Source organism: Pocillopora verrucosa, chromosome 6 (genome assembly GCF_036669915.1).
Source record: "Pocillopora verrucosa isolate sample1 chromosome 6, ASM3666991v2, whole genome shotgun sequence".
Lineage (NCBI taxonomy): Eukaryota > Metazoa > Cnidaria > Anthozoa > Scleractinia > Pocilloporidae > Pocillopora > Pocillopora verrucosa.
In genome coordinates this window covers 6,691,485-6,713,639 of record NC_089317.1, presented here as the reverse complement: position 1 = coordinate 6,713,639, position 22,155 = coordinate 6,691,485, and the positions used below count along the sequence as shown (strand labels likewise).

The 22,155-nt window shown below is 36.0% G+C and overlaps 1 protein-coding gene and 1 long non-coding RNA gene across 4 annotated transcripts in view; both read right to left on the bottom strand.

Moving 5' to 3' along the window:
- Window positions 1-22,155, bottom strand: part of LOC131792885 (NLR family CARD domain-containing protein 3-like) — a 102,268-nt gene that overhangs the window by 4,625 nt on the left and 75,488 nt on the right. The window contains exons 4-8 of one of the 3 annotated variants that reach the window (XM_066167920.1): window positions 9,259-9,320; window positions 2,692-3,351; window positions 2,189-2,296; window positions 1,175-1,297; window positions 452-562 (exon numbers count right to left, since the gene is read on the bottom strand). In XM_066167920.1, coding sequence (XP_066024017.1) covers window positions 452-562; window positions 1,175-1,297; window positions 2,189-2,296; window positions 2,692-3,328 — 979 coding nt within the window. In that variant the 5' untranslated portion in view covers window positions 3,329-3,351; window positions 9,259-9,320. Of the gene's footprint in view, window positions 1-451; window positions 563-1,174; window positions 1,298-2,188; window positions 2,297-2,691; window positions 3,352-4,492; window positions 4,598-9,258; window positions 9,321-22,155 lie in introns of those variants that run through there. The other 2 variants (XM_066167919.1, XM_066167921.1) reach the window with 2 other exon arrangements.
- On the bottom strand, window positions 18,890-22,070 carry LOC136281780 (uncharacterized). Its single transcript, XR_010717979.1, has 3 exons — window positions 21,959-22,070; window positions 20,950-21,205; window positions 18,890-19,768 (listed from the first exon to the last, which is right to left on the bottom strand). It is a non-coding gene; the product is annotated as an uncharacterized lncRNA (long non-coding RNA).

Below are 22,155 nucleotides of genomic sequence, written 5' to 3'. Positions count from 1 at the left end.
GCTAGGTATTCGGCACTGAATTAAAATAAGTGAACGAGTTCGACACCATTGCCAAAGAAATTACTTGGACAATGACGAAAAGGTATCAATGTATGATTCATGTTAATTTAATGACCAAAGGCCATTTAGCTTATAAATGCCGTCGAACCTGCTCAGTTAATTTCTAACATGGAGCCGAACTTAATGCCAATATTTTCGTCAAAACTGTACTTTATTTTTATATCGTTCTCCCTTCTAATAAAAACGTAATGTTTCCGGGCTAATAACAGGTGAAAGTTTAAATAATTGAAGGGAATGAAAGCACACCACAGAGACTATTCCAGAGATTGTTTAAATTGAAAAACTGAATCTCTCTAAGATAGGATGATCTCTCTCTTACATACAGAACATTGTTAACTACGGCTAAATTTGCGGTTAAGCAGGATAACTTTTATTGTATAATTCAACTGACCTTCATTCTTACTTTCTCCCACAGGGGTTGCCAAAGTACACAGCTTTTCCTTCACTTCTTTAAGTTCATTGTCCATCTTTGCCATTTCGCTTCTCATTTTCTCAAGAGACCCTTTCGTGGAATAACATTGGAAATTTTTAGTCCGAGTGAGAGTCACTTTATTTATTAAAAGTTAACTAAATAGATCCTTTTCCCTTCCTTTGTGTTTTCTTTTTATTCTATACAACATCCTAAAAAACCTTTTGGCCCAGCTTCAGCAGTTTCTAATAGTGAAACCTAAGATATAAATATTGATATCATTGGAGCCGATAGTCTGAGAAAGATTTTTGTCAGTAAAAGCGACATTGTAAGAACTAATTAATAAAAACCAAAGAACGCCTTTCCGCCCTCTCATTTCTCCTTAGGTCCTCAACAAAAGTAAAATTAGTATAAGACAATAACCTTCTCGGCTAAATATGTATGAGTGCTGTCAGAAAACTATCCAACACCGAGAGGTAGCCTCACCTCCATACCATCCCATTCATCCCACACATTACCAAGTATCTTCATTTGTAGCCAGAGCAGGTTAAAAGCCAAGGTGTGCTCTTACAACAATACATTACCTAAAAATATGTTAAATTGTCTGACATCACGCGAATAATGTGGTCATGCTCAAAAGATGTGTTAATAGAATCCCTGTTGATAGTTCAGTTTATGTGTGAGTAGCTCTTTCTAGTAACCAACCTTCATCTGTGCTTTTTTCCACTGTGGTCGTCAGGCTACTAAGCGTCACTAAAATCTCCTTCATTTTAATCTCTATCTTCTCAGTTGTGTCTCTGAGGTCGTGTCTCATCTTTTCTCGCGAATCTGGAAATGTAAGAAAGATAGGCGCAATTTCATAAGCACATTTACACCACAGATTCACGTTTAGGCGCAGACAAAACAATGGAACGTATATCAATAACTAGTTGATTCCGAATAGATCAAACTCAATAAGACGCTTACAAATTAAAAAAATACACTCCAGCAGTTATAAAAGAGTACCCACGAACAGAAAAAATATTGCCCATGAAAACAATGTGTACATTTGGGTTAATTCTTCATTTTTCACACACAACGCTAGAATAACGATCCAAGTATGTGACTGGTTCCGTCCAAAATGAAAACATCATGAGTTACCCAACACCGCGGTGATTCAAAGCTGGAGAAATCTAGAGACCCGCCTGCGATCAAGTGGGAGGTTTTGCCGACAGTCGTTTCCTCAGGAAATGTAAAATAACCACATACATTCTAACCTATTTTACTCAAGACGATCCACATTAAACTATTTTCCCATGTAGAATTGAATACTCCACAATACGCCAGGAGGAAGGATTTGGTTTCATTCGGGAATATGCGGGTCACATCTAACGCTACTAGGAAGTTAGGTTCATTATAAGAAAGGTAATACTAAAAAAGACGATAAACTATCCCGCTTACGATGATACATATGTATGAGGGCTGTCAAAACACCATCAAATCCGAGAGGTAGCCAGGGGCAAAATCTCAGATTCCGTGGCATCCCACATATTACATAGAATCGTCATGTAAAGCCAGTGCCAGTGGTGACTAGGGTGCTCTTAGACTAGTAAAGTATGCTGTGTTGGCCGACATCAAGCAATTACCGTCGTCATGCATATGAGCTGCGTTATGTACCCAAGAAAACAGTGTCGCTCTTAATAATTTCTTTGCTGTGAGTAGCTCTCTCTACCAACTAACCTTGGGCGCTTTTTTCAGCTGAGACCGTCAGACTACTCAGCTTCTCTTTCACCTCTTTCACTTCGATCTCTATCTTGTCAATTGTGTCTCTCGTGTTATCCAGGGAACCTGAAAATTTTAAAAGGTATGCGCATTTTCATAAGCAAATTTATATCACAGCTTCACGTTAGGTGCAGATAAAACAATGATATGTATATCAATATCTAGTCGATTACGAATAGATCAAACGCAATAAGACGCTTAGAAATCACAAAAATGCACTCGAGCAGTTGTACACGAGTACCTACGAACAGACAAAATACTGCAAATGAAAACATAGTTTGAACATTTGGGTTAATTCTTCATTTTTCACACGTAACGCAAATATACCTTCCAAATATGAGACTAGTTCCGACCATGATGAAAACATCATGAGCTGACCTACACTACCGTGTTAACTGGAAATATATACTTTTGTAGCCTTCTGATTCATCCACATTGGCAGTGGATAATGTTTTTCTTACTTTCAATTTCTTCAAGCTTGTCTTTGATGCTGTCGTCGTCTTTCTTCCATTGTTTCATCAGTTCACGATAATGCTCCTCCATATCTGGATCCATGCAGTCGTGCTCAAGATTGTCGATTTCAGTTCTAAAATGAGCTCCTCCCAATCTCACCAAAGCTTCTCGTATTTTCTGCCAATCAGCACTGAAACTACTGTCATCCACAGAGGCTTGAGAAGCATGGCCGTATACAGTGTTCCTGTAATACTTCACTCTGGCGATGTCATCTTCGATGCGTATGTCTGTAGCTGGGGGAAGCTCATCCCATCCCTTAGTAGGAGTGCGCAAACTACAGATATTTCTAAGCAGCACTGTTAGGAGTGTGATGTCGAAGTCTTTAGAAGACACAGCTTTGTGAGTAGGGTACAACTTTCCCCATTGCTTGGGATTCAGCACTTTCTTCTTCCCTTTGTACAGTGACTGCAATTTGGCGTAATGCACTGAGGTACACCCCAAAACTGTATGTAGCGTCGCTGGTGGATGTATTTTGTCAAAAGTGGACCGGAGCACCTGACATCCAATATCCACCAGGAGGCGGCATAGCCTTGCATAGTTGGTTGTCTCTTTCGTAGACGCAAATGGCGATGGAGCCGTACCCATGAAGCTGAATTTATCAGAATGACCTGTCAAACATGGAATAGACACTAATTTATGGGAATTAAGACCATTTGGAAAAAAAAAAACCCGATAGCCAATTGAGACCAGAAATCGTTTAAAATCGTGATATCATTTGTTAAATCCCTAGGAGCACGAAACACCAACGAAAAAACTATTTTGTCGACTTAATAAGAGGTTTAATGTGAGGTATTAGATCTCAACACAGTTTTTTTGGATTAAGAAAGATTTTTTTTTTTAGTTTGCAAAGTAACAACCAGAGACATAAAGAGCAGAAATGAAACGCGATTTAAAGGTTAAGGGGAAATAAGTTTTTATTTCCCCTCGAGGGCCTTAAACCCGGTCAGTTCTGGCTGGTTGACGTTTGATTCTTAATCATCATCATCATCATCATTTTATTTGGTGATGCGGGTTACAAATTGGCAGCCAGGAAGGCTGATGTGAACCTACAAATCACTAAAATAATTAAATGATATATACTGTACTGCTAAAATAAAAAACCAATATAAAAAGAGAAACCTAATCCTAAAATTTAGGAGATAACTAATAAAATACCCTATTTCGCCTAAGAAGCATCTAATGATAAAAGTAATCACAGATCCACCAGCATTAATACAAAAGCTGCACCTGTTTTTACTACTTCATGCAGCATCACAAAGATCTAACCATTGCCAGCGTAACCATTATACCTAAACCTTAAAACCTCTTTAACTCCAAAACGATCCACAAGCAGACACAAATATATAAACTGCAGTGAAACATCAAAGCAAGACTGCACAATCTCCATTTACCACCCTGCAAGGATCACTGCTACAACTTGGTCACTTGAAGCATAATTGCAAAAGCATCATCCATCACCATCCCAACAAGGACAAAAACTACATAATCACAAGCAAACTACACTGTGTTAGTAAAATTTTCATCAATATGGGAATCAGTCTGTTACCAGGTCAGTTAATAGAACCAACTCCGTGACTAGACCAGGAAATACCAACACAACGAATACGGGAATTATATTACTTGAGGTCACCGTGTTTACAACAATCACTAAATAGCAGCTTACAGCAAGAAGGCACTATCTAGAAAGACTGGGGTATTAACCATCCCTTTCAGTGCAAAACTAAATGTAATTCCTCACATGTATATTACCCAACATAACACCAGGTCTCCCACTCAGCACCCACATTCCTGGATGGAGGAGCAGTTTAAAGGAATTTGTAGATTTCCTACCCAGTCGCTATTTCATTATCACACCTGGGGACATTAAGAGCATTTTTAAAACTCCGTCAATTTATGGTTTCTCTACTTATTGATAATTAGACCAGTACAACCCTGGAAAACAGATTGCACAGTCACTGATATTAAATGCACCTTTTTAAGCCAAAACTAATTCTACCAGACGAAGGTAACTCTAATTGTCACCAATACAATACAGGGTCATTGAAGCTCATGTACCAGTAGAAAACGTGGTTTCTCAGTTCATTGAACAGTGAAACAATAACGTCTAAGTCAACAGACTTAAAAGTCTCTGAAATATTATCACCTTCATAAAAGAATGTGTCCACTGGCAAAAATGTGTAAGAGTACTATTCATTGGAGGGAGCGTGTCATGGAATACCGAACAAGCTCGACCTGATGATGATGATGATGATGATGACTATTCATTGACTCTTAATAGGCCAGTTGATACTATTTTGGGAAGTTATGTACGAACTGTATGAATTGGCAACTTTCTCCATAGTATTATCAGTGCAACCCTTGCGAACTGAATTCCCAGTTTTCTGGGAATTCCTAGGAATTCTCAAAAATTCCCAATTATGCAAATGACCCTTGCAAACTGAATTCCCAGTTTTCTGGGAATTTCTGGGAATTCCTAGGAATTCCTAGGAATTCTCAAAAATTCCCATCTATGCAAATTAACTCTGATTTAAGAAGCTTGGAATTACTGGGAATTTCTGGGAAAGGAAGACTCCAGTTTTGTGAGGACTTGGAATCCCTAGGAATTCCTAAGAATTCTCAGCTTTACAAACTACCTATAATTTAAGAAGTGTGGAACTCTTGGGAATTGCTGGGAATTGAATTTGAGGCAATTTTAATACCCTGAGGTCCACATAAATTCTAAGAAATTCTCAATACCTTGAATGTGAAGGTTTTAAGAAAAAGAGTAATTTCAGAGGCTTAAAACTTTGGCTCAATAAAAGGTATGCTATACAAAACTTACCAAGAGATATACATACAAGTACATGTTTATAACTTAAAGATCATGAAATTTATTACTCAAACTAAGTTTTAGTAAATCTTTATATTAATATGGATTTTCTCATGAACCAGCTGTCAGTTATGTTAAATGGAAATTGCCAACTTCCACAATAATTAACAATAATTACATTGTTATCTTACTTCCCTAACCTACATTACTGGTTGCCTTTGTTAGAAAACCTTGGAACAGTCAAGCTCAGTTGCCTCAAACGCTGTCAGAGACTTTTTGTTGACAATACTTTTAGTAGAAATTTCGTGCCTTAGACCAACAAATTCAACACCTAATTAATCTTTCTTTTTTCATGATTGTTGTTGCTGCTTTTTTTCAGTTTTTTGCTCTATTTTCATGACTAATTGCTGTAATTTGTTTTCCTGTTTTTATTCTTACAAAACATTTTTGTAAGAGTTCCAATACTTGTGGATCATCCACACACTTTGCAAACATTTGGCATGCAGACAAGACAGAGGTAGTCAATGTACCCTTTGAGGAAAAACACCTTTTATATGACGTCTTCAATTTACTTTATTTGAAACTCTGATCTGAAAATATTTGTCAACAAGACTTCTTAGTAGTGAGAAGTACCAACCAAGTTTCCTTTCATAACTTAATTTCTTAAATGTCCCAATCACTGGATCTCCCAAAAAAATATTACATCCTTTTATTTTTGGTGCAAATTACAAGTCCTTCTTTATATAAAAATGAAAAATGCTAGTCACACTTCAGTAATAACAGCTCTTAAGTTTACTTGTTGTTCTTCTCTGTCTGTCAGCTATCAACAAAATTGTTTTATACTTCGGGCAGTGCATAACTATTTGTGGACCAGAGTTCCAACGCACCTCTGTAATCGCATATAGCTACTCCTGTCTCTTGTACAAATGTTTCTCCTTTGTAAGACGCACTCTACTCTGTTGTCAATACTGCTTTAAGTTCAGTGGAAACGACTGACTGAGGAATCGAGATGGCGGTGTTGGAACGTGTTGCTGAACGCTTGCTACGGTCAAGCTTTGTAGATTTAGGTACTGGTACACTGGGATCATCTATGTATCTCTTACACTTCCGAATGTGGTATCCTTCTTTTATAAATATGAGGGTAAAAGACGATTTGTAGTAGCATTCAAAACTGTGATTGGCTTGTGTTATTTCTCACCTTTGCCATTAACACAACTCAAGTGAGTTTCGAGTCTTTGTTTCCTCGACAACTTTCGGCCACAAATCGTGCATTTGTAATACGATCGATTCTTGTCGATTATTTCTACATAGAGTGAGCTCACATCTTTATTTATATCACCAAGCTATCCATCTTCTAGAAGCAGAGAACCGGTTGAAGAGGTCAGAATAAATTGTGCGCTTCTCTTAACACTGCAATCGGCAAGCCAGCGGATTCACTTTGCTAGCCAATGACAAGTCCTAAAAGATCCACGTGATCATGCCCGTGATCGGAAACAAAGAAGACTCCATTTGGCGCTCATCTTTGAATGTACTTTTCATCGGTTGATCGCTTTTCTCAACTGTTTTGTTTAATATAACATTTCTAAAGATAGCTTTTATTCTGGTTCAATGGGAAAACGAGAATAGCGTGAGTGTTGTAAAAGAGAAGAAAGTCGTTGGCGCCGTGGAGTTAAAAGTAGGGACAACAGTTGACATATGGACCGGTACAAACAAGGGTCGAGTGGCCATCTGTAAAGCTACGATTTTGAAAGTTTGTGGTGAGTAAAAATTGCGATATTCGTTGTGATCAAAATCTTATAAAAGAATAGATGTAGCGGGTTGAATTAAGCTTACATAACGCTCGGCGCAACTGAAACTAGAATAATTCTAAGAATCGAATCGGTCACTTGCATGCCGCAGTTTCTTAAGCTTATGCTTTACAATGAAATAAACCTATCAGTAAGGTTTCAAGATTCCTCTAGTCACGTTTGGGAACATTCAAGATTCATAACAAACTTTAGTACATAAAGAAGCCCTCCTTGGTAAAAACAAAATAATGTATTCAGCCCTTTTTTAGTAAAATCCATGAGAGAGATGTACTAACTCCAATATAAAAGTCACTCAATATAACACAGATTTCTCAATTTGAGAATCCAATGAATGCCCTTTTCCTTATAGCCATCTTAAAAGCCTGGTCTGAGCTTTAAACATACATATTTTAATATATATTTTTTTTTTTCAAATTCAGATGTCAAGGAATCCAGATACAAAATGGTTAAGGTTCTTGTTGATAACCTCATTCAAGGCCAACTCATTGTGAGTCCAGGAAAAAAAATACAAACAGTACAAACAGCAGCTAAGTTTGCAGTTTAGGATAACTTCATTCTAATTTATTGTTACAGTTATAACAAGATTTTAATCAAAAAATCAATTTTATTTGTCTGTAATTAGCCCCTTCACTCCCAAGAATATAACTATATAAATATAACTTAGGATATTGTATTTTTTGGAAAAGAATCAACAGATTTTATTCACAATTTGTGTCAAACCAAATTTAATGATTGATTAGAACTATTTTATACGAATAGCTATAATTGAGGATTAATCCGTATGAAGTTTTCAAGAAAAGAAAAATAAATCAAATTCCATCCTAATATTACCACACATTGATGTTAATAATTAATCAAAAATATTTTACATGTACGCCTTAATCAAGCTTTTAAATAAATTTCATTGAATACTTGAATTTTAGCTGGGTTTTTTTAATTTAAAGTATTTATTTTATATCATTAGCCTCAAATTTTTGCTTAAAATTCCCAGTAATTCTTAAACATTCCTAAAAATTCCCAAAAATTCCCAGAAATTCCCAGAAATTCCCAGAAATTCCGAGGAATTTTTTAGATTTACAGCTTTTCAGGGAAAGTCATTGGTTCTCTGAGTTGGAATTCCTAGGAATTCCAAGTCCTGTTGGCTATAAACTTGGAATTTCTGGGAATTTCTGGGAATTTCTGGGAATTTCTAGGAATTTCTAGGTTTTTAGAACCAGAGTTGTTATAGTTGGGAATTCCTAGGAATTCCTAGGAATTCCCAGTCCGAATTTACCGTGAAAATTCACACCTTTATTCCTAGGAATTCCTAGGAATTCCTAGGAATTCCTAGGAATTCCAAAAGCCATTTCGCAAGGGAATGGCCTTTTAAAGTTGAAGTATTGCTTGTTTTAAGCTACATTTATGAAACATTGCATGTTATATTTTAATTTTTTAGCTTTAGATATTATAAAAGAAGGTAATAACTCTAAATATGATATGTCTTTCAGTAAACTCAGTGTTCTCCCTTATTTTAAGCATGACAGGTAAAATAAATTTTCAAACCGGTTAAGCAATCCTTTTACATGTTGAATTTCAAGAATTCCAAGCAATTTTAAATGGTAATTCCCAGCAAATAAATTATTAACCCTTTAACTCCCACATCAAATTTGTAATTCTCCTTACTCCCAACCATACAATTCTTATAATGTTAGTTCAGAGAATTTAGTATTGAATCAGCTAATTATCTCCAAATTTTTATTTTTATTTACTCTCATCATTTATCTGGTTGATATTGTGTTGATATTGTAAGGAGAAATTCTGTCTTGATCACTCATGGCAATTAAAGGGTTAATACAGATTGACAAAGTGAAGGCAAGTTTCAAAAATGAGAAAAAAAAGAGCAGTGTTAGTCCTCCTACCTTGTATAGAGTTTCCTGGGTTCAAGAAAATAACCCTTGAATCAGGGATAAAGTCGGAAAGTCTGAAAAGGGAAGCAGCAGAACAACAGTTACTATGCATCAGTTATGAAAGACAATGACAGTCACAAATAAGGGCACTAACAGGTGCCCAACCTATGATAGACAGTTTGCAAGAATGAACTAATTTCCCAAGACATGCAAGTGTGGGGTGATTATGTACTTTGTCAAGGATGGAACCAGATTTCTGCACAAGATCTTCCATATTCCTGTTTTAGGAGGGGAGCTTAAACTTTGATTTTATATACATTTGTAAGTCTTAATCAGTGACCAAATTACCACCCAACACACGAACCAAAGAGATGACTCAATCAGCATAAAATTGAGTCTCTCAAATGTTAATAATTATTCATAAGACAACATACAGTTAAAGCACTCCACAAACCTAGCTGTACACAGTAATTCAACCACCAGTATATTAAAAGGACCACCAGAATTTCAGCAACATTTTCTAAGAGTATTTCCACATGTTTGTAGCCAAACATAATCACAACCATCAATCACAACATAATTAAATAGGTAAGTAATATAATGCATAGTTCTTGACATAACATTACCAGAAAAAATAATTGATACTACACGGATATAGTGAAAAAAAGCATGCAGAATTCTAAACATATGCAAACAGGACAAAATTATTCCCTGCAAATAAGTTATTAAGTAAACCCTTTAACTCTCACATCAAATTTGTAATTCTCCTTAATCCCAACCATACAATTCTTATAAGGTTAGTTCAGAGAATTTACAGTAATATTGGATCAACTAATCATCCCAAATTTATACATTTCTTTACTCTCATCACTTCTCTGGTTGATATTGTGTTGATATTGTAAGGAGAAATTCTGTCTTGGTCACTCATGACAATTAAAGGGTTAATACAGATTGACAAAATGAAGGCATTAGTTTCAAAAATGAGAGAAAAAAAGAGCAGCAAGTCCTCCTACCTTGTATAGAGTTTCCTGGGTTCAAGAAAATAACCCTTGAATCAGGGATAAAGTCAGAAAGTCTGAAAAGACAAGCAGCAGAACAACAGTTACTATATATCAGTTATGAAAGACAATGACAGTCACATATAAGGGCACTAACAGGTGCTCCAAGGTTATAAGTGGTATTAACGGCAACATTATATAGTTGTATCAAAGTACTTTCTTATTGTCAGCCAAGTTGATAAATAAATGTAAATTCGCCTCTGCAATGAGGTTAAAAGCTGACAATTTGTTTGCTCTGACAAAGGGCTAACACTCAAAATGTCATCTTTTTAAACCTTATCAACTCAACTGATAATACTAAATTATCCTGTTATACTCTCCCACCAAGGCAGTACCAGTTTCCTTAGAAACTTATACCCCCTTTATTCATTTATAATTATCAAAAGTCAACTAGAATTAAAAACAACAACAAACAACAACAAAAACAACAACAACAAAAACCAGCATGATTCACAAAGGCTGACCAAATGTGACCCTCCATATAATTTCAGGGACAAACATGAGAACACACACAACACATCAACACATCATGCAGATTGCATAACTTTAAAATCTAGTTGTATTCCTTATTCTGTATTTAGATTTTGTGCTTGAGGTAAAACTTCCTGTTATGGACATTACACAATTTTTGTTACGGACATTACGCTGTGGAACTTTTTCTTACACTGGTAAGAATAAGGATATATTTTTATTTATTTAATATGAACTTTTGATAATTGACTTTGTCAGAACTGATAAATTTATCTTAATCAGGCCCAATTACAAGTTAATTCTCTTTTTTGGTTCAGCTGATAATCATAACATCAATACTAAACTTAGGTGTACATGTAACTGTGGTATCTGGAGTATTCCATAAAGAGCATGCTCCTTACGATTCCTTACGATTCAGTTTTAATGATAATCATAATAACATAAACATTTTTCATTCCCATGAGAATAAGACACAAAAAATCCTTACATATATGTCTTATATTAAAGAGGGAAAATGGAAAAAAAAAACATATATACCTCCCCTGTTAAGATTTCCTTCCTTCACAAAATCACAATATGAGCAGTCAGAAAATGATGGACATGTAATAATTTCTGAAAAAGAAAAACATAAAATAAATATTAATCAAATGTGAGAGATATTGACAGTCACAAAAATTCCATTTAAGGTGCTATATTTATTCCTTTAACTCCCATGAGTGACCAAGACCAAATTTCTCCTTACAATATAAATATGTTATCAACCAAATGAGTGACAAGAATTAAGAAAAATTTCAATTCGGGGATAATTAGTTGATCCAATACTAAATCCTCTGAACTAACATTATAAGAATTGTATAACTGACAGTAAGGAGAATTACAAATTGGATCTGGGAGTTAAAGGGTTAAGGCAGTAATTGTTGCTATTGAACAGTGTAACAAACTGAAGAAAGCTTTAGGACAATCTGAAAGACATAGATGACATAAGGATGTTTCACTCGATCATGCTCAAAAGGGGTTGTTGGAAAATAATTGAACTCAAGAGGAATCCTATAATGGTAAAACCTTCAGATATTTCAATTCATGGATACTGCATGTGTTTGCTAACTTCAGAACACAGCAGGTTGAAACTGGAAACTGAGGAAATCTAATATGTAAATATGTCATTCGACAAACTGCGAAGGAAAATATTGATAGTTTTTGGGAAACTAAGCTTCGAATTAGCTGTTTCAGTGGTTCCTGTTACTAGTGAAGTAAAGCTATATGCTGAAGCACAAAGAAAGATTGCTTTGGGATTAGAGTTCAAATGCTCAATAGCCTCTTCAGTGCACAGTGAACCTCATTCGCCATTTTCTTTCCATCCCACCTCCTCAGTGGTTATTTGTTATGGAAATATTCCCTATCTTTTTGGGTTTTCTGTATAAGAAAGCCTCTCTGTAAATATTATGTTTTAGCACTGTTAGATTTATCTGCCTATATGCACCAAATAAGAGCCACATTTAGTGGAAAATTAGTTAACTATATAACTAAGACTGGACGATTTGTCCTAAACATCACTTGTAGTCACATGTCCTATGGTTTATCAGATTGAATTTAAAGGCACAATAATTTTGTCGAAAAAATATCATCGATAAATAATGCCTAACTCGAGTTCTCGGAAAACATATTGAATTGGAGAAGGCAAGTCATTCTCTAGCGACGGAAACCGAACTGTGAGGAAAGGGTTTCGCTTTCGGTTTCCTGTCGCCTACGAAAACAGCAATTTCCGCCCTCACTGATACGCATTACGTGTTCCAATCTTAACTAAAGCATTTCCCTGTCCCTTTAATCTAGATCAGTAACGACTGCTGAAAGTAAAACAGCTGGTCTGAGTACAAAACAGACTCTTACTAAAGTATGAAATTTAAATAAAGTGACCTTTTAGTGCGCATCAATTCATATTTCGTGAATCTTCTTACCCTTTACATGATCTTCTCGAGAACGGTCCTTCAAACGAAATAATTACACCTGGAGCTCGTGAAGAGGCGACGCAATCGTCCTGAAAAAAGAAAAAAAGTAGCTTATGTATCAAGTATATCTTCACCATACACTTATTTTCAAAGGCTTGTGTTAAAGTATTCGTAATCACACGCATTTACGCGAGAGAAATACCGTAAGTCAACAAGGGGTTATTAAAGTTAAAGTTACGGAGTGAATAACTTTACTATTTTGTCTGTACCTGCTCTTTCTTCGGGTCAACTCTTCTCATGGACAGCAATGTGAGTTTAAATCAAGTTCCTTATCGCAAGATCGCATGCAGAGTAGAACTTTGATCACATGGAAATTCAACTGGGAGCCCAAATATACAACGAAGGGACCTCATAGGTCACGTGTGCAAACTGGATAGCTACATACCTTTAATTGAATTTTCTTCCTTCAATATGTGGCATGCAAGAAAGGGATGTCAAGATTTCTGAGAAAGAGAAACACAATTAGTATTATACCGTAAAATAGAGAGAGTGGTGCACTATATAGAATTGATATATTCTTACTTTCTCCATTCTTTAAAATGGATTACTAGGATTGATTGCCAGACTGATAAGTTACGTGTGCAGCAGAGGTGCACGTGGTTAAGGTATGCAACACTAAACACGATCTATAGATATTACTTGTATGTGAGTCACACCTGCCAAAATTTTCCTGAAACCAGCAAACAATGTACAATCAGACAGAAGTTCTTCAGGATCTTTTTCTTTCCAAACAACGGTCAGTGCGTAACAGTGAGAATAAATAAAGCAATAAAAATTTGCATCGAACTTATTTAGCTGTGGTGTATGTACAATTTAAGTCTTCCAACTGAATGTACGACTTAAAGCAGAAAATGAGTTTTGCTTGAGAAATCAGCCATCTCTCGCAAAAGGATCCTGTTTTTCAAACCATATGTTTTTAAAGTTGAATTGTATTTGGCATCGTAGAAGATCAGAACTGCGGAAAATATTTTTGCATGACCATTTGGGCAGAACCACACAAAGCTAAAAAAATGAGAACATTACAGTTTTTGCATATCGTAAAGCTCCAAGATTAATCCTTCAAGCATTTCATCTTTAATCCATGTCAATATTTTAGTTGATTATTGTCTCTCTTGTATTTTACCAGCTTTCTTATCAAATATATTTTATTGAATCTTTCAAGTTTAGTCTTTCCGCTAATTTGTTCAAGGTATAATGTCTCACAGACGAAAAACATTACAGACTACAATAATGATATTTAATGATGAAATACCCGAGTAAGATCTCCCTGCCTCCTTTCTCTCTTTTTTATTTTTGATTGGGTTCTTCCTAAGAAGCTTTATTAACTCTTAGATGTAACTCTGTTTAAAACAGTTAGATTAGAAGCTCGAGATTTCTATCGCGTGATAGTTGAACGGTCGGTGCATAACAGTGAGAATAAATAAAAAAAATAACAATTTGCATCTTACCGAGTTAACTCTGTTGTTGTATGAAATATTAAATTCCCTCTTCCAAACGCATGACTTAAAGTGGAAACGGATTTCCCAGGGAGAGTAGCCGTTTCTCACAAAAGGATCCTGTTTTTCAAACCAGATATTTTTATCCTCAAATTTTGTTTAGTATCATAGAAGATAATTATCTGCTGAAAGTCATTTTTCACGATTATCTGGGCAGAACCACAGCAAAATAGCTTCACATGAGTCTGCATATTCTTAACTCAAAGATGAATCCTTGAAGCAGTTCATCTGCAATCCACGAATATATTTTAGTTGATTATTTTCTCTCCTATATTTTTCCATCTTTATGATAATTTATTTAGTTGTATCCTTTAGGTTTAGGATCAGTTGGCGCGGCATTATGTTAAAACTATGTGACAATGCGTTTTAAATATAATTCGGCTGATTGCCCACAAAATGCGTAGTTTGTTATGTACCTAAAAGCAAAACATTTAAGGTAACTGACAAAGACTACGAAGTCTACCGATAAATCAAGAGTCAGAGAAGAAGACTTTTACTTGAAAGCAAGTCTCAATTGCAATATACAAATATTGCGTCGCGAAAGTCAACTAATTAAATAACCACAAAGTCATTCATGTCTGACTAACTTACAAACTTTCCAAAACTTTTTCTTGTTGCGAAATGATTCAAAGACATCCAATAACAATTAAAAAGACTAAGAAAGAATTTTATTTGATCATAAAGGTAACACATAAACGATTTCAGTTGCTGAAAACAAAGTTAAACTTTTACTGATGTATTAATCTCAAAACAAACAACTTTGCGGGGAAGTTGAATAAGAAAACTTCAATCCAGTTGTGTTCACGATCAAAACGCAAATACCTCCCAAATTTTTCTTCCAGCTTTGTTTGAAATGAAATATAAGAGTTTTTATGAACTACTCAATCGACTTGAAAGTGATGAGAAAACTAAGAGACTCAGATCGAGGCCAGTTGACAACAGAGTGAGACAGGAACAGCCAAATTAATGGCAGCCACGAGGAAATTGCTTTTGTATCTGAACTCATTTCCAGAACTAACATACGTTCATTGGTCCGAACGAATCAGAGAGACAAAACTTTGCTTTTACCTTTTTGAAGTGCCCTTTAATAGTCGTATAAAGGTAATTAAATCTCAATTAATCACTGGTTGCAATTGAACCTACAATAAACAAGCTTAAATTAAATGTGCAGTATGATCATAAGCGTATAAAACTCCAGTTTACGTTGGACGATGACAGAACGAAGTAAAGTAGCCATACAAGGTGTAATTTAAGGCTCGAATAATAACTTAAGTTTTCCTACATTTGGTTTACCAGAACCAAAGTGAACCAAAGTATCATCGCAACGTATAAATGATCCAAGACTACGCAACAACATACCGTGAATCAGTCCTTGTCGCGCCCAGAACTCACGCATGCATGCATTCAAAGATAATTTCCATAATAAAAGACTCACAAAATCTCTAAAACATTTTCGGGAACATTCACGGCTAGTGTTCTGCCGCAAATTTTCCAAGGTATAATGTCTCGTGCAAATCTTCGCAAGGGTGTAAGCTCCCTTGGACGCGGAGCAAATAAAATATCACAGACAACAATAATATCTAATGATGAAATACCAGAGTCAGATCTTCAAGCCCCTTTTATAATTCTTTCTTTCTTCTTTCTTTTTGTTTAAGCTCTTCCTGAAGCCTCTTCTGACTCTTAGATGTAACTCTGTTTATAACAGTTAGATTAGGAGCTCGAGATTTCTATCGCGTGATAGTTGAACGGTCGGTGCATGACAATGAAAATAATAAACAAAACGATTACAATTTGCATCTTACCGAGCTAACTCTGCTGTATGAACAATTAAAGTCCAACTACCAAACGTATGACTGAAAGCGGAAACTGATTTCATAGGGAAAGTAGCCGTTTCTCACAAGAGGATCCTGCTTTTCAAACCAGATAGTTTTATCGTTAAATTATGTTTGGTTTTCTAGAAGATTATTATCCGCCGGAGGTCACTTTTCATGATCATTTGGGCAGAACCACAGAAAAATAACTTCATATGAGTTTGCATTTTATAATCTCAAAGATGAATCCTTGAAGAGATCATCTGCAATCCATTATTCTCTCTCTTATATTTTCTCATCCCTCTAATAATTTACTGTGTTTTATCCTTCGCGTTTAGGATGAATTAATTGGCGCGACATTATTTGAAAACTATCTGACAATGCTTTTTAAATATAATTCGGCTGATTACCCACAAAATGCGTAGTTTGCTATGTACCTACAAGTAAAATACTAAAAGTAAGCGTCGAAGACTACGAAACCTAACGATAAATCAAGAGTTAGAGAAGAAAACCTTTGATTGAAAAGCAAGTCTCTTTTACAATAGTTAAAGACTGCGTAGAAGATCGAGAAATGCAAAGTTTTACTTTCAGTTTCGTAAGCATAACATCCTCAAAACTAATTACGGTTTGCTGCGTTAGCTTGGTGTTGCCGCCAGTGAAGATCACAGGACAGCCGTTAAGAAAATTTGGTCGCTGCTGTCAAAGTAAAAAGAGCTTTGTCGAAGCATGCAATCGGCATTTAAGCAAAAGCTTCCTGACTTTATCAAATATCAGTCGCAAAAGTCAGTTCAATAACCGCAAAGTCATTCATGGCTGACGGACTTACACACTTTCCAAAACTTTTTCCCGTTGTGAAATAATTCAAAGATATCCAGTACGAATAAAAAAGACTCAAATGATTAGAGTCCTATAGCTAAGAAACAGAATCAGACCGAAGCCAGAGATCGAGACAGGAACTGTCAAATTAATAGCAGCCACGAGAAAATTTCTTCTGTAATCGAACACATTATCAGAACAAACATACGTTCATTAGTCCGATTGAATCAGAGAGACAAAAGTTTGCTTTTACCTCTTCGAAGTGCTCTATAATGGTCGTATGAAGCTAGTTCGATCTCAATTTACCACTGGTTGCAATTGATGATAGTATAATAAACAAGCTTAAATTAAATGAACAGTATGATCTAAAGCGTATAAAACTCCAGTTTAGGTTGGACAATGACAGAACTGAGTAAAACGGCTATACAAGGTGTAATTTAAGGCTCGTCTAATAAGTCAAGTTTTCTTACAATTTATTTACCAGAGCCAGAGTGTACCAAAGTATCATGGCTGACTGACTCAAAAAGTTTTCAAAACCTTTCTTGTTGCGAAATGATTCAAAGATATCCGATAGACATCAAAATTACTCAACTGATAGGAATCCTTTACAAAAAGTAATTGTGTTTCCACTCCTCAAGTTGCAAATCATCAAGTTCCCTAGCTGAAGCCAAATTTAAACGTTTACTGAACATGCAATAATCTCAAAACCGAGAACTTTGCGGTAGTAGTGTCAAAGATCAAAACTTGAATGCCTCTCAAATTCCTTGTCCACGTTTTTCGTGTTCATCAATTTGAAAGTGATGAGAAAATTGACAGCCAACTTGTTTCCCGTTTGCTGATCAGTCGACAACAGATCGAGACAGGAACGGCCGAAGTTAATGTTAGCCACGGAGATATTTTTCTGTATGTGCATGTACACATTTTCAAAGCAAGCATTTGTTATTCTTCCAGTCAAATCAAAAAGATCAAATGTTACTTTTTCCTTTTCCACGTGCTCTATGATGGTCGTACAGGGCTGTTTCAGTCTCAGAATATCACTGGTTGATACTCGCATAATAAATCAGTAAACTTTCAATGTACAGTATGATCATAAGAGTATTGTACTCCAGCTTAAGTTTAACAATAACAGAACAAAGTAAAAAATGTTTCATTTAAGGCTCGAATATTAAAAAAATTTCTCACCTTTCATCTATCAGAGCCGCTTTGCTACCAAAGTATAATAGTAACGTGGAAATGCTCTCAGACAACAACGTACCAATCAGTTCATGTCGAATACACAAGTCACGCATGCATGCCATCATAAGTAATTTCCATGATAAAAGATTCACAACATTTCGAAAGAATTTTCTGGAAAACTCACGGCTGATGTTTTTCTGCGAACTTGAACAAGCTACTATTTGTTTTGCAAATCACTCCGAGCGAGTAGTTCTCCGGGGAGTTAAGAAATTTCATTCTGGTTTTTAAAACGCCAGAATTCAGAATTCATGGGTGTAAAAGCGGACTGCAACGAAGTGAAAAGCAAATAAAGCATTCTTGTCGGGATGAAGCTGTGTGAGATCCTACCTAACAAATATTATGGACCGATTCACGTGAGAGACCGTTTGGAAGAAAAGGATTAGCATGAAAGTAATCAAAAGCCTTCCTATGTAACAGATCGATCGAAAGTATCGGTGCATTGTAGGGATTAAAATCTCTAAATAATGGATTCAAGCGGTTTGCGCAAGGTTTTCCTGAAATTGCTGATTGTTGCGAAGGCACGAATAAACGATGGTTTTTGCTTCACCGGTTGGGATGTTGACCGGTATAAACTGGCGAGGCCATTATTACGACTAGACAATCCTCGCTGGTCATCGAACTTAGGGTTGGAGAAACACATTTATTCAAAGTAGTCAGCTTTCAACCTGCATGAAAGCGGTCCTTAGTCTCATTGCACCGACGATGTTCACGTAAAACACTGCGAACGCAATCGACACGAGGCGGGCAAAGTTTATGAAGGTGAATTGTTCACAATTTAATTGACACAGAGCCACGGAACTGTAAAAAAGGTCTTCGGCAATATGGATCCAATCAACGGGAAACTTTTCTTCGAACGTACCCGATGTCCATCTGATTGCCCTTTGATTCAAAGGCATCAATTGTGTCGAAATCCTCGTTGGGCAGAAAACAAAACTTAGAATCCAAATATTGCCCCAAGCAATTGCAAAACTCACCAAAATTTGCGTGTCAAATCTGATCCAAAAATAGAGTTTGTTATACTGAAAAGCGGATATAGCGTGACCTTTTATTAGCCTAAAATCAAAGATATAAGTGTATAAATCAAACAAAAAATTTAAAACTTTAAATCTTTATACTTTTACACGAATATATTTTCAAAGGCTTTAACATTTTTTTCCAGTCCAATAATTTGTTGTGTTCGTCTTCGATATGTAAACTCACGAGAACTTGGTCAAAGACTTTTTCCCTCTGATGGTTGGAGGAGTCAAGGCAATACAGTTATCTCCTCTTTCGTGGCCAATTTTACTGGATGACGCCAAAAAAGAACGTAGGCATGTCTTGACTGACCTTTCTTGCTTACCACCCTAAAATTTACTAGCTCCCAGTCTTTCTTGCGCGGCCGAGGGTTTCGCAAGAGATTAGCACTACATTAACAAAGGGAACGATGGGAAACGAAAGAAAATCTTTTTACACGCGGACCTCTCGAGCAGTACCTAAATATCTCAAATAAGAGAGACAACTGCGAACGAGTCAGCCCCAGAATGGCATGGGATCATTCGCACTCTCCCAGCAGACAACATCATTTATACCCAGTGCAGGGAGAGTTACTAACAGGTCCATTCTTCCATCATACAAACCGAACACACCTCCTGTTGGAAAATAAGACACACCCTATCAGACGTGTGCGAAACTCGCATTATATAACAATGTTACAAATCAGGTCTCGCCATTTTGAAAGGAATGGTAATGCCATCCTCTAAGCGATATATGAACGTTTATCACCTATGGATGTTGTCGTATTCAGTCTTCCATCAAAAGATATATGTTATCAGAAGTTTTGGTGTGTAGTATCGGTAACTATTTTTACCAGTTGTGGCATATTTTGACGGTCCCGTAAGGCGAGTCAAAATACAAACTATGAGTAAATATACCCAGCGATATCACACACCAAAACGTCTAATAAGTTATTTATTGCCCAACTGCTTTATTTCATGGCCATTTTTCAAAAAGTGGGAAAAGCGACGCAGGTAGAGAAGTGCAGCACGCTCAGCCAACCGATTAAACAAGTTTTTTTTACAGTACAAAATAACCAAATGTACAATATCACAGGAAATTTTCACTCCATTCGCAGGTTATTTGTACTCTACTAAGTGCAATTGAATAATAATGAGCAATTATTTAATGAGGTTGAGCATAATATCACAAATTATCAATGCCGGGGTCTGAGTTATCCGCCGAAGCCGAAGGCTGAGGCAGATAACACAGATGCCAGGTTTAATAATTTACAATATCATGCTAAAAACCAAATTCAATAACTGATTCATCATACATTTTTGGAGACAATTTGCAAAAGAAGAATCTTCTCTCTGATTTTGCAAGAGTTTGAGAACACTACACGGACGAGGGGCTTGGAAACTAGGCATAAATTAAAAGCGACATGAGAACCCAATATCTGCTATTGGATATGGACTGTATCCTATCGACCAATCAGAGTCCTCATAGTCAGTCTAATGTATAAGATTTTGCTTCCACGCGAAAGAAAGTACATGCTACATGCAACTGTAGTACAAGTTACGAACCACTGATACTTCTACGAGGGATCAAAAATGGGGTCTCAAGTTTGCAATTTACGTACCAGGTTGAGAAAAATATCATGATATACACAATTAAGCCAGCACAACCACGCATGAGCAGAATATCATTTGCAGGGAAAAACGCAGTTCTAAGGGATTACCTTTGAGAAACCATTATTTTCAAGGTATGTGGGCTCTTTGCCAAAGGGAAGGAAGGAGATATTTATCAAATGATGATGTTGAAAAATTGTACCCACCAGTATGAATATAAAGTATTCTGTGACCCTTAAATCGCCCTGGGTTGGTGTTCATCTCGTGTAGCATTCCTCTGATGGCTTTGACGTTGTACACAGGGTCCACCATAATACCAGTTGTTCTGGATATCTTCACAATGTCCTCTTCATTAACCGATAAAAAGATTTCAGGGTTCGTAAGGTGCAAATTCGAATGTAAATGGTTAAGAAAAATTTAGATCATGTTTTCATTTGGTAATCAAGCAATTTCGAATGAATCCTGGAATAAATAACAATAAATTTTAATAATTGTAGCTATAATTATCCATTATTATTGTCTTGCATAAACCTGTGGTATAATTGGGGGGGGGGAGAGTGGGGGCAGGTAAACTTTGTGGTTTGGAACATCATTGAGTGATCATTCCTTCTACATTGTAAACAAATACACTGATCCCTTGTTAACAGAGCACATATCATTTTAACTTTCAGCAATAAAATTTCAGCTTTTAACTCACACTAAATTAAATCAAAATACTGTCAGCCAAAGAGCATTCTGAAAACAAATTTTCCATGCTTAACATTAGTAAAGGAACAAGAGGCAATGAGAGGCATGATTTCTTATGTTTTGATGTTCTGAAAAGGTTGTTTACTGATAGATAGAAACAACTCTCTTCAACTTTGCATTTCATTCCAGTACCAAAATAAGCAGGTTATTATGTAACATATGTAGAAGACTACAAGAAATCCATCCTTTTGGGCAAATTCTATGAAAGTTGCGTGACTCAAAAAAAAAAGATCAGTGAAAAAAGGTAAGTGCGCTGCTAGGAGCTTACGTCAACCTTTTTCATTGTTTTTTTTCTTTTTGCCCAACAGACTTCTCTGAAAAAGGAGGGACTGCTTGACTACTAGTCCTATTATGAAGAAACCAAAATCTGCAAACTAATTCTTCTTCAGTGGATTTGCCATAGCCCTGTCCCATGTATCCATCAATAATATCATTCAATTATTTCTTCTGCTAGAACATTTAGCCCACCTATTTGAAGGTCTTCATTGATTTTCTGGTAAAAATATGCTGCATCATCACACACATTCACTGCATGACATCTATGAATAAATGACAATGATGTTACTATTAAAGGTCTCAATTAGTCTCCAGTGTTCAAGGAAAACAAGGGGAAAATTTTAGAACAATAGAAAGGCCTGTGAGAAATTCTCAAGGGCACAATCTCT